The 12,937-nt window shown below is 36.2% G+C and overlaps 2 protein-coding genes across 2 annotated transcripts; one reads left to right on the top strand and one right to left on the bottom strand.

The window, feature by feature from the left end:
• Window positions 1–248: 248 nt before the first annotated feature.
• Window positions 249–1,637, bottom strand: LOC127123228 (uncharacterized). Its single transcript, XM_051053467.1, has 2 exons — window positions 835–1,637; window positions 249–750 (listed from the first exon to the last, which is right to left on the bottom strand). Exons 1-2 carry the CDS (start codon window positions 1,635–1,637, stop codon window positions 249–251), a joined length of 1,305 nt encoding a protein of 434 aa, XP_050909424.1.
• Window positions 1,638–5,905: 4,268 nt separating this feature from the next.
• Window positions 5,906–8,494, top strand: LOC127123227 (uncharacterized). The gene is made up of 4 exons (XM_051053466.1): window positions 5,906–6,097; window positions 6,143–6,251; window positions 6,345–7,720; window positions 7,964–8,494. The coding sequence occupies exons 1-4, from the start codon at window positions 5,906–5,908 to the stop codon at window positions 8,492–8,494; spliced, it is 2,208 nt and encodes a 735-aa protein (XP_050909423.1).
• The last annotated feature ends 4,443 nt before the right edge of the window (window positions 8,495–12,937 follow it).

The following is a 12,937-nucleotide window of genomic DNA, read 5'->3' as shown; positions in this document are numbered from 1 at the left end:
CCATCAGTGATTGAAATTGCTTCGAACTTCTTTCGTAGGCCCTCAGTAGCCTCGGTTGTTTTCTCTTTGAGACCTTCAGTGACCCTTGGTTCGACGTTAGCAACCTGTTTACCTTTGACAGAGGTTCCAAAGGAAACATTGTTACTTAGGCCATCAGTAGCCTGCTTTCCATCCAGTGTGTAGCCTCCAGTTCCTGTTACTTTTACAGCCTCCACTTCCCTTACGTCAACCATGTTGATTTCGACAGGTTAAACATAGTTGGTCTCAACAACGTTAAGGGGATCAATATTAACTTTCATCTGGTTTTTTCCTTTGTCGGCGAACTTGAGGCGGCCATCTCTGATTGCGTTCTGAATAAGATCCCTGAAAAGAAAGCATTGTGAAGTTTTATGGCCCAAAAAACTGTGATATTTACAGAAACCTCGTTTCTTTCGTTGTTCTAACAGAGGAATCTTGGTATCAGGAGGCACTATCATTTGGCCATCTTTTACTAATAGATCGAAGATCTCGTCACATTTGGTAACGTCAAATGTGTAAGTCTTTTTGGGAAATCTCTCGTTCTTTTCAGTTTCGACAGGATTTCTGCCATTTGACGGTGTAAGTAATTTGCTGGCGTAGGGTGGTGCTTCTTTTAATTTTGCCAAATCTACTTCGAAATCCTCAAGACCATAGGGGTCTTCAGCAATTTCAGACGCTTCGTCTTCGAATTCGACATAAGCAACCCTCTCTTTCTTATAATTCTTATTCGCTCTGGCCTTTTCAGATTTTAAGCGTTCAACCTGTCAAACCCTATCTACTAATTGGGCCATGTCTCTTAGATGCTGGGTATCTAACTTTTTCCTGATGGAATAGTCCAGACCTCCAGCGGCCATTTCGACCAACTCGTGTTCAGGCACTATTATAAAGCATCTAGACTTTAACAAACATAACCTATTCAAATAATCATCTATAGGTTCGGTGAATTTTCTCTTGATGCTGGCTAATTCCTTAAGGCTTATCTTAGTTTGGCCCATGTAGAATTGTTCATGAAACAGTCTTTCTAACTGGGGCCAAGCATCTATGGAATTTGGTGGCAAAGTCGTAAACCACGTGAAGGTGTTCTTTGTTACAGAACTAGGGAAATATTTCATCCTCAAGTTCTCACTGTTCGCCAAATCCCCTGCCTCAGTCATGTATCTGGCTATATGCTCTATAGTGGATTCACTAGTATCCCCTGAGAATTTGGTGAACTTAGGGATTTTACAACCCCTTGGTAATTCTGTTTGCAGGACATATTCTGATAGAGGAGAACAATAATTTGGCCATCGAAGTCCTGTGTTTAGACCATTCTGGGCCATGATTCTCTCTATCATACTGGTTAGGTCATTTTCCATCATGTTTTCCCTCCTGACCCTATGAATTACTTCGTCTGCGTCCTGGTCTCTATTAACCATTATCACTCTCCTAGGTTGTTCTTCAGGGACTTCCCGTCGAATTGGCTGTTGTTCTAATCTTGCCCCCGTGACTCTTTCGTCAGGGGCTTGCCTTTGTGGTCGAACCTGATCTATCGTTGGTTCTTCTCCTTGGATTATAACCTGGTTTGGCCTGCGTCGAACAGCAGGTTGTGGGGCGCCTAGAAAATCTGTTATGCGTCCCATCTGTGCGGACAATTGTTGGTATGTTTAGGCATTGTCAGTATTAGTCCTATTCACATTCTGTATTAAAGGAGAAAAAATGGTATTCATTTCTCTGGCCAGAATTCCTACCATATCATGGTTACTGGAATCCATTTGTTGTCTAAAGGTTGCCTGATTATTCATTGTAAGGGTAGGTAGTAGGGTGGGGATTCCTTGTGATTGGTTATTTCGACCTACATGGTTCATGCCAGATCCAGAATTTTGAATTGGCGAAATAACCGTATTATGTGGTTGAGTATATATGGAAGAATTGTTTTGAAGCTCTGCCATGGCGGTAGATGGCATTCCATAACGGTAATCTCTCACAGGCCTAAAGTTTTCGAATCCTGGTGGCCTAGGGGTTGAAACTGCAGGAGTATCTACCGCGCCTGATATGATAGACATTACTGTCGAATTATGCAAGGCCATGGATCCAGACGTTGGCATGGCCTGTGCATTAGGGATTTCAGTGGATACATTAATCAAATTTGCTCCGATTGTGCCCGTTCCCTGGGGGGAGAATTGTTCCCCTTGACTGGTTGTATTAACCATCTTTTTTGCGTTTTTTCTGTTGGTTATAGGTTGTGAATTGTTGGCGATCTTACCACTTCTAAGGATCATACAACACTAATTTTTAAACCAAAAGAATAACGGCAATTTTGAGAATTGTAAAACAACTATTGTAATCAACAATTCTTTTGACACTGTCCCACTGGGCATGCCAATTTGTTTACCAGTGATTTCTGATAAACAACCGCTAGTCTTCCAAACTTATATATTTTTGGTAACTCACAGGATCGACTAGATTGATCCTAGGACATGTGTCTTAAGAATTATTATTACGGTGATTTGACTCATAATTAAGTTTGTTTCTAATTTGTGGATGACAAAAAGTGTATGGACAACGATTCTAAGTGAAACTTATGACTTTATGAACAAAGTAAATGACGATAACTTTGCAGTAAAAGATTTCTTAAAGACAACGAAAAGACTTAGGAAAGGTAAAGATAAATGACTCGAAGTAAATGCTTTAAGTTTTTTAGAAAGTACTGGAACAAAGACTTTGGCGAAATGTAAATGCAGAAATAAAAAGGATGATAAATTATTGAAAAGTAAGGACAATTCGACAGATAAAGAGGCAGTAAAATACTTTAATTTAAACAATTGGTATGAAAAATATAACATGAACGAAACTTATGGTATTCTTCATACATACATTTTCAGCGTAAAACTCTTTTCTCTCACTCCGGTACTTCGAGTGTATTTTGTGAATTTCTGTATATCTGTTTGAACACACCTTGAATCTAAAACTAAGACCCCTATTTATAGTAATTTGACCCTAACGGCCTTTACATATATGACTGCCACGTTCGTCGTTCCCAAGCTTTACATATCTTAGATGTTTCCACGTGTTGGTCTAACGAAACGACTTTGTTTAAATTTCAAATACTTCCGTTTGAAGCTTCGACTCTATGAACACCTATGTCGAAGAGAGCTTTATGAAAACCCAAAAAATCTTCTAGGTTTCAGGCTTCGACAACAAAGAATTGCTCACCCACAAAGAGAATTTAAACAGCTTCGCCACAATCATCTTTTGCTTATTCTCAAAACTTAATATTTCCAAAGACCTTCAACTATCTGTCGAAATCCCCAGCTAACACTAGTAATGGGCCTAATTAATTAGAATGGGTGGATAAGTGGGATAAGCCCATTATGAGTTAAAAAGATAGTAAGGGTTTTAGAGATTAGAGTTAGTTTTGTAAAACAAGAGAAGAAGAGAGAATTGAAGAGAAAGAGGAGAAGAGGAAACTAGAAGAAGAAGGACCTAGAGATTTCATCTATACTAAGGTAAGAGTGGAATTTCAAGTGGTTATGGGTAAACATAATTTATGTAATGTATGTGGGTTAGATATCATGAACTTAGGATTTGGGGATTTTGATTTTTGAGAAACCCTAACATGTGTTTATGTTTTAATCCATGAAATTGATGTTTATGTTATGCTATGATGTTTCTATATTCAATTCCATGAATGGGTATGTGTATAGAACATGATTTGGTGTATAATTGCATATTTGAGTTTCACTTGAAAATGATTGATTTGAGATTTTCGTGAAAATTAGTGGAGTTTAGAATCTTATTTCTATGATCCTAATAGTTGTTATATATATATATATATATATATATATATATATATATATATATATATATATATATATATATATATATATATATATATATATATATATATATATATATATATATATATATATATATATATATATTGTATAACTATTTATTTCATGAAAAATAATGGACTAATGTGGTTTTATGATAAAAATTCATGCTGGATAGCAGCATTTTCGCAACAGCAATTTTTCTGGTTTTTGACAGCATTTTCGCAATAGCAAATTTTTGATTTTGACAACATTTTGAAAAACTTGTAAATTCAATAACTTTTGAACCGTAACTTCGTTTGAGGTGTGATTTGGACCGTTACGAAGCTAAGAATATTATCTATAAAGTGATATTCATTTTGATAATAGTAGATTAATATTTTATCAAAAGAATCCTAATGTGGATGTATGTTGTATGTGTGGTGAATGTGAATGACATGTTTTCTATTGTTTGGCATGTATTGGATGGTTTAGATGGATTTTCTGAAGAAACATAATAACTGAAATTATGTATGTGATGATGTGAATTGGTGAATTTGATGAATAACATGAATTAGCTTGTTTGCTTTATGTTAATGTGTTGTGATGAGATGATGAATGCTATTTGATGTATTGTTTGGGATTGAAGTCATGTTAGGTGTATGTTGTGCAAATGTTGGATATGGTATGCTTATGTATGATTAAGGGGTTGCCATCGTCTTAATTGCATGAGTCTTGTTGTTGTTGCACACTTACCCTAGCTTGAGCATATGAAAGACGTAATGTTGGGTAATCTCGCGTAGATGATTTGCTTGTCCCAAACCTAACGCCAAATGGGTTTGAAAGCTTAAGGCCAAATCGAGCTTTAGCGGTTGTTATCTAGTCTATTTGAGAGACGCTCGGCAAACCGCAAAATGATAATGGATGGGATCCACATGCATATCGCATTGAGTCACACATTGAGTCGCACATGTCAGTGTGAATTGTTATTTGTGTGATTATGTGATATGATTGTGTGGATATAATTTTGGTAGATATGCATATACATGGATTTTAGGTGATCCATTTGATATGAATTGTTGATGTGTTGTTGATGTGATATGTGTGCATATTTGTGATATATGTGATGAAATGGTGACTTGTATACATTATGGAATCATGTGAAAGTTATATACATATTTGATGATGATTTGTAAATGATGATGGATGATAATATGTACATGAAATCGATATGTTGTGAAATATGAATTTTGTACATCGTTTAGTATTTATAAATGAATACTTATGAAGTGTTGAGCCATGTCATTTGATGGTAAATATGTGATTCTTTAATAAGATGATATGATGCATGTTTGTGTGAAGCGTGACGAATTCTAATAATATATGTATGTTTATTATATATTTCATATTATCATGTTTTTCTATAATGATTTGAATTCTCACCCTTCAGTTGGAATGATGTTCTATCGCGACATCGCTCAGGTACCGGAGATAGTGGTGCTTCGCACAAGGATTAGATTCGGAGGATAGTTCTTTTGTGTTTTCACTAGGTAGTCTATAGTGCTCTGGTCATGTAACACTTGGATTTATGAGATTATTTGTATTTGTTTTGATGTTGAGGGATATTGTTGTGCTCTCTTTTATCTTGTTATTTGGATATGTTGGTTTTGATGTTGAGTGGCCTTAGAGCCCAAAATGATATTTTGTGATAGATGATTTATGGGAATCATCACTATTTACCATTTATGAAGAGAGATGTTATTCCGATGTGTGAGTTTTTATGTTGGTTATTTGGTTTTGATTTATAATCCGTGTTACTTGTATGTGATCATAGCATATGTTGTTTCTAGCAGAAGTAAATGTGATGCCCTCGTGTATGCAAGCTTTAATTTAATCTGATTATGCAATTGTATGTTGTATTTGAGTAGTAGTAGTTTAGGGGGTGTTACATTAGTGGTATCAGAGCACGGTCGGTCATTCGACCAGGTTATGAATTTGTTTGATTCTGTTGTATCTGATTTGTGTGTATGACACAATCGATACAGTTTGTTTAACAATCCTTGTTATTGTGGTTGTTTGGTTGGTGTAGCAGGAAGATGGTTGCTGGAAGGAATGATGATGCGCTTGCGGCGGCATTGACCATGTTGGCTGGTGCCATTTCGCAAATGAATGTTGGTGATCGGGAGCGTGATGCTGATGAGTTATGTGCTTTGGGGAAGTTCCAGAGAAACAATCCGCCAACTTTTGAAGGAGCTCATGAACCTGAAAAAGCTCAAAAGTGGTTGAAGGCGATTGAGAAAATCTTTTGAGTTATGAACTGTTCAGATGCGCAGAAGGTGCAGTTTGGCACTCATATGCTTGAGAAAGAAGCTGAGGATTGGTGGCACAACACTGTTCAGAGATTTGATAAGGATGGCATTGAAGTGACTTGGGCACTTTTCCGTGATGCTTTTCTAGAGAAGTATTTTCCAGAAGATGTTCGGGGAAAGAAGGAAATTGAATTCCTTGAATTGAAGTAAGGTAATGGTACCGTAGCTAAGTATACTGCAAAGTTTAAGGAGTTGATCAAATTTTGTCCCCATTACAATACTGCTAATGCTGAGAGATCCAAGTGTCTTAAGTTTGTGATTGGCTTAAGACCTGATATCAAGAAGGCAATGGGTTACCAAAAGATTATGAGATTTTATGAGTTGGTTAACAAGAGTAGGATCTATGATGAGGATAGCCGTGAGAGTGCTACTCATTACAAATCCTTGCATGATAATAAAGGAAAAGGGAAATTCCGAGGGAAGCCGTATGATGGTAAGAAGAAAGCTGGTGATGGCAAGAAGCTAAGTGGAGGACGATCTCACACTCCTGTCAAGTGCTTCAGCTGTGGTGTTGAGGGACATCGTGCTCCCGAGTGTCCTGAGGGCGATGTGACTTACTTCAAGTGTGGCAAGCAAGGTCATAAATCTTTTGATTGCAGAGTTGGTTCGAATGTGACTTGCTACAACGGTGGTGAGAAAGGGAAGATTAGTACCAAGTGCAACAAGTCGAAGAAGGAGCAAGCCAAAGGGAACGTGTTTGTGTTATCCGGTGCTGATACTTCTGTTGAGGAGAGATTGATTCGAGGTACATGCTTTATTAATAATATGCCTTTGATTGCTATTATCGATACCAATGCGACACATTCTTTTATTTCTTTGAATAGTGCTAAGAGATTGAATCTTGGATTATCTGTTATGCGTGGAAGCATGGCTATTGATACTCCGACTATGGGTTCAGTGACTACTTCATTTGTTTGTTTGAAATGTCTGTTGAATATTTGTGATAAAGATTTTGAAGTTGATTTAGTGTGTCTTCCATTGAGTCAACTTGATGTTATTTTGGGAATAGACTGGTTGAGGTCCAACCATGTCTATATCAATTGTTTTGTGAGAGCTGTTCTTTTTCTTGAGCCAGAGAAGGAAGATGATTTATTCTTGTCTACTCAACAAGTGAATAAATATGTGCGAGATGGTGTTGAAGTGTTTATATTGGTGGCAAGTTTGAAGCTTAGTGAAAATGGAACAATGGGTGAATTTCCAATTGTTCGTGATTTTCCTGAAGTGTTTCCTGATGAAGTTAGTGTTTTGCCGCCTGAATGTGAAGTTGAGTTCATGATTGATTTGATTCCTGTTACTAGTCTGGTATCGATGGCTCCGTATCAGATGTCACCATCTGAGTTGAAAGAGTTGAAGAGTCAACTAGAGGATTTGCTTGATAAGAGGTTTATTCGTCCGAGTGTGTCACTGTGGGGTGCGCCTGTCTTGTTAGTTAAGAAGAAAGAAGGTATTATGAGGTTGTGTACGGATTACATACAACTGAATAAGGTTACTATTAAGAATAAGTATCCGCTTCCGAGGATTGATGGTTTGATGGATCAGTTGGTTGGTGCTTGTATATTTAGCAAGATTGATTTGAGGTATGGGTATCATCAGATCCGTGTGAAAGCTGAAGATATTCAGAAGACTGCTTTTAGAACAAGGTATGGACACTATGAGTATTCGGTGATGCCTTTCGGTGTGACGAATGCACCTGGTGTATTTATGGAGTACATGAATCAGATTTTTCATAAATATCCCGATAAGTTTGTTGTTGTGTTTATCGATGATATTTTAATCTATTCGAAGAGTGAAGAGGATCATGTTGAGCATTTGACGATTGTTTTATCGGTATTGAAAGAGAAGCTGTTGTTTGCTAAACTTTCAAAGTGCGAGTTTTGGTTGAAGGGAGTGAGCTTCCTTGGCTATGTGATCTCTAGTGGTGGTATTTCAGTTGATCCTTCTAAGATTGAGGCTATATCTCAATGGGAAGCGCCGAAATTTGTGTCTGAGATTCATAGTTTTCTTGGTTTGGCAATTTATTATCGAAAGTTTATTGAAGGCTTTTCTAAGTTATCTTTGTCGTTAACGGAGTTGACTAGGAAAGGTCAAGCTTTCATTTGGACTGCACAGTGTGAAGCTAGTTTTCAAGAGCTGAAGAGGAGATTGACTACTGCTCCTGTTTTGATTTTACCGAATCCATCAGAACCATTTGTTGTGTATTGTGATGCTTCTTTGATGGGTTTAGGAGGTGTGTTAATGCAGAATCAACAAGTTGTATCTTATGCTTCAAGGAAACTCAAAGTGCATGAGAGGAATTCTCCGACTCATGATTTCTAATTAGCTGATGTTGTGTTTGTTTTGAAGATTTTGAGACATTATTTATTTGGGTCGAGATTCGATGTGTTTAGTCATCACAAGAGTTTGAAGTATTTGTTCAATCAGAAAGAGTTGAATATGAGGCAAAGGAGATGGTTGGAATTCTTGAAGGATTATGATTTTGGTTTGAAATACCATCCTGGTAAAGAGAATGTTGTAGTTGACACTTTGAGTAGGAAATCTTTGCATATGCCGATGTTGATGGTGCGAGTATTGGATTTGCTTGATCAATTTCGAGATATGACTTTGGTTTGTGAAGAAACTTCTTTTGGAGTGAAGCTTGGTATGTTGAAGCTTACTACTGAAATTTTGGATGAGATTCGAGAAGGTCAGAAATCTGATTTGGTTTTGGTAGATCGATTGACGTTGATCAATCAAGTTAAAGGTGGTGATTTTTGGATTGATGAGAAAGGTATCATGAGATGTCATGATAGAGTTTGTGTTCCCGATGTTTTGGATTTGAGAAATAGGATTCTTGATGAAGGACATCGTAGTGGTTTGAGTATTCATCCTGGTGCTACAAAGATGTATCAAGATTTGAGGAAATTGTTTTGGTGGCTTGGTAAGAAGAAAGAGATTGCGGAATTTGTGTATTCATGTTTGATTTGTCAAAAATCGAAGATTGAGCATCAGAAGTCGTCTGGTTTGTTACAACTGTTATCTATTCCTGAATGGAAATGGGATAGTATTTTTATGGATTTTGTTTCTGGTTTACCTAGGACTCTGAGTAATTGTGAAGCTATTTGGGTTATTGTGGACAGGTTAACGAAATCTGCTCACTTTATTCCGATTAGAATGGATTATCCGATGGAGAGGCTTGCAAAGTTATATATTGAGAAAATTGTCAGTTTACATGGTATTCCGTCTAGAATTGTGTCAGATAGGGATGCGAGGTTTACTTCGAGATTTTGGGAAGGTTTGCAACGTGTTTTGGGTACAAAGTTGTGTTAGAGTTTTTCTTATCATCCGCAGATAGATGGTCAGACTGAGAGGACGATTGAGTCGCTTGAGGATCTTTTGAGAGCTTGTGTTTTGGAACAGGGAGGTGCTTAGGATAATTACTAGCCTTTGATTGAGTTTACCTACAATAATAGTTTTCATTCAAGTATTGGTATGGCTCCATTTGAAGCTTTGTATGGTAGAAGGTGTAGGATGCCTTTGTGTTGGTACGAATATGGAGAGAGTGTTATGGTTGAACCTGAGATAGTTCAATAGACTACTGATAAGATTAAAATGATCAGATAGAATATGAAGGTTTCTCAGATTCGTCAGAAGAGTTACCATGACAAGAGAAGGAAAACGGTTGAGTTTGAGGTAGATGATCATGTGTTTTTAAGAGTTACTCTGGTAACGGGTGTTGGTAGAGCATTGAAGTCGCGTAAGTTGACGCCGCGTTTTATTGGTCCGTATCAGATTTCCGAGGAAGTAGGTGATGTGGCTTATCAGATTACGTTGCCTCCGTCACTTGCTAATCTCCATGATGTGTTTCACGTGTCTCAATTGAGGAGATACATTGTGGATCCTTCGTTGTTTTCCAATTAGATGATGTTGAGGTTACAGATAATTTGACCCTGGAGACATTACCTATGCAGATAAAAGATAGAGAGGTGAAACAACTCCGTGGTAAAGAGATCGGTTTGGTGAAAGTCGTTTGGGGAGGACCGACTGGTGGAAATGTGACGTGGGAGCTTGAGAGTCAGATGAGGGATTCATATCCCTAATTGTTTGCTTGAGGTGATTTTCGAGAACGAAAATATTTCAACTGGGGGAGAGTTGTAACACCCCGATTTAATTTCCGTATTTATTTATTAGGTGTTTATTTTAATTAATCATTATTTGGTGTGATAATTAATTAAATATGTGTTCTGGTGATTATTTGAATTATTTGAATATATGTGTTATTTGAATAATTGAACTTTATGAGTAAAAATAACAATTGCCTAGTAATGGGCCTAATTAATTAGAATGGGTGGATAAGTGGATTAAGCACATTATGAGTTAAAAAGATGGTAAGGGTTTTAGAGATTAGAGTTAGTTTTGTAAAACAAGAGAAGAAGAGAGAATAGAAGAGAAGAGAAGAGAAAGAGGAGAAGAGGAAACTAGAAGAAGAAGGACCTAGAGATTTCATCTATACTAAGGTAAGGGTGGAATTTCAAGTGGTTATGGGTAAACATAATGTATGTAATGTATGTGGGTTAAATATCATGAACTTAGGATTTGGGGATTTTGATTTTTGAGAAACCCTAATATGTGTTTATGTTTTAATCCATAAAATTGATGTTTATGTTATGTTATGATGTTTCTATATTGAATTCCATGAATGGGTATGTGTATAGAACATGATTTGATGTATAATTGCATGTTTGAGTTTCACATGAAAATGGTTGATTTGAGATTTTGGTGAAAATTAGTGGAACGTAGAATCTTGTTTCTATGATCCTAATAGATATATAGGACGAATTAATATGGTTTTATGATGAAAATTCATGCTGGACATCAGCATTTTCGTAACAACAATTTTTCTGGTTTTTGACAGCATTTTCGCAATAGCAAATTCTGGTTTTGACAGTATTTTGAAAAACTTGTAAATTCAATAACTTTTGAACCGTAACTCTGTTTGAAGTTCCGTTTGGACCGTTACGAAGCTAAGAATATTATCTATAACATGATATTTATTTTGATAAAATAATATTAATATTTTATCAAAAGAATCCTAATATGGATGTATGTTGGATGTGTGGTGAATGTGAATGGCATGTTTTCCATTGTTTGGCATGTATTGAATGGTTTTAGATGGATTTTATAAAGAAACATAATACTTGAAATTATGTATGTGATGATGTTAATTGGTGAATTTGATGAATAACATGAATTGGCTTGTTTGCCTTATGTTAATGTGTTGTGGTGAGATGATGAATGATATTTGATGTATTGTTTGGGATTGAAGTCATGTTAGGTATTTGTTTTGCAAATGTTGGATGTGGTATGCTTATGTATGATTAAGGGGTTGCGATCGTCTTAATTGCATGAGTCTTGTTATTGTTGCACACTTACACTAGCATGAGTCTATGAAAGAGGCAATTTTGGGTAATCTCGAGTAGATTATTTGCTTGTCTCAAACCTAACGCCAAATGGGGTTTGAATGCTTAAGGCTGAATCGAGCTTTAAAGGTGGTTATCTAGTCTATTTGAGAGATGTTAGGCAAGCCGGAAATGATAACGGATGGGATCCACATGCATATCGGATTGAGTCACATATTGAGTTGCATGTGTCGGTGTGAGTTGTTGTTTGTGTGATTATGTGGATATGATTTTGGTAGATATGCATATACGTGGATTTTAGGTGATCCATTTGATATGAATTGTTGATGTGTTGTTGATGTGATATGTGTGCATATTTATGATATATGTGATGAAATGGTGACTTGTATGTATTATGGAATCATTTGAAAGTTGTATACAGATTTGATGATGATTTGCAAATGATGATGGATGATAATATGTACATGAAATCGATATGTTGTGAAATATGATTTTTTTATATTGTTTAGTATTTATAAATGAATACTTGTGGAATTTTGAGCCATGTCGTATGATGGTAAACATGTGATTCTGTAATAAGATGATATGATGCATGTTTGTATGAAGCGTCACAAATTCTAATAATATATGTATGTTTGTTATAGATTTCATATTATCATGTTTTTCTATAATGATTTGAATTCTCACCCTTCTGTTGGAATGATGTTCTATCGCGACATCGCTCAGGTACCGGAGATAGTGGTGCTTCGCACAAGGATTAGATTCGGAGGCTAGTTCTTGTTGTGTTTTGACTAGGTGGTCTATAGTGCTCTGGTCATGTAACACTTGGGTTTATAGGATTATTTGTATTTGTTTTGATGTTGAGAGATATTTTTATGCTCTCTTTTATCTTGTTATTTGGATATGTTGGTTTTGATGTTGAGTGGCCTTAGATCCCAAAACGATATTTTGTGGTAGATAATTTATGGGAATCATCACTATTTACCATTTATGAAGAGAGATGTTATTCCGCTGTGTGAGTTTGCATGTTGGTTATTTGATTTTGATTTATAATCAGTGTTACTTGTATGTGACCATGACATATGTTATTTCTGGCAGAAGTAAATGTGATTCCCTCGTGTATACATGCTTTAATTTACTCTGATTATGCAATTGTATGTTGTATTTGAGTAGTAGTAGTTTGGGGGGTGTTACAATTTTCTCCACTTCGAGATAGATTATCTTCTTTTCAAGTAACTTGGTTTTCTAGTGAGGGTTAACCCTAGTTTTAGGGGTAGAGTGGTTTTCCTTAATTCAGTTCTTAATTTTATTCATATATTCTCCTTGTCTTTTTAAAAATGTCTGTAATAGGAAATATTAGATT

Source organism: Lathyrus oleraceus, chromosome 2 (assembly GCF_024323335.1).
Source record: "Lathyrus oleraceus cultivar Zhongwan6 chromosome 2, CAAS_Psat_ZW6_1.0, whole genome shotgun sequence".
Taxonomy (NCBI): Eukaryota; Viridiplantae; Streptophyta; class Magnoliopsida; order Fabales; family Fabaceae; genus Lathyrus; species Lathyrus oleraceus.
Note: the sequence above shows the minus strand (reverse complement) of the source record. Positions and strands in the feature narration are given on the sequence as shown.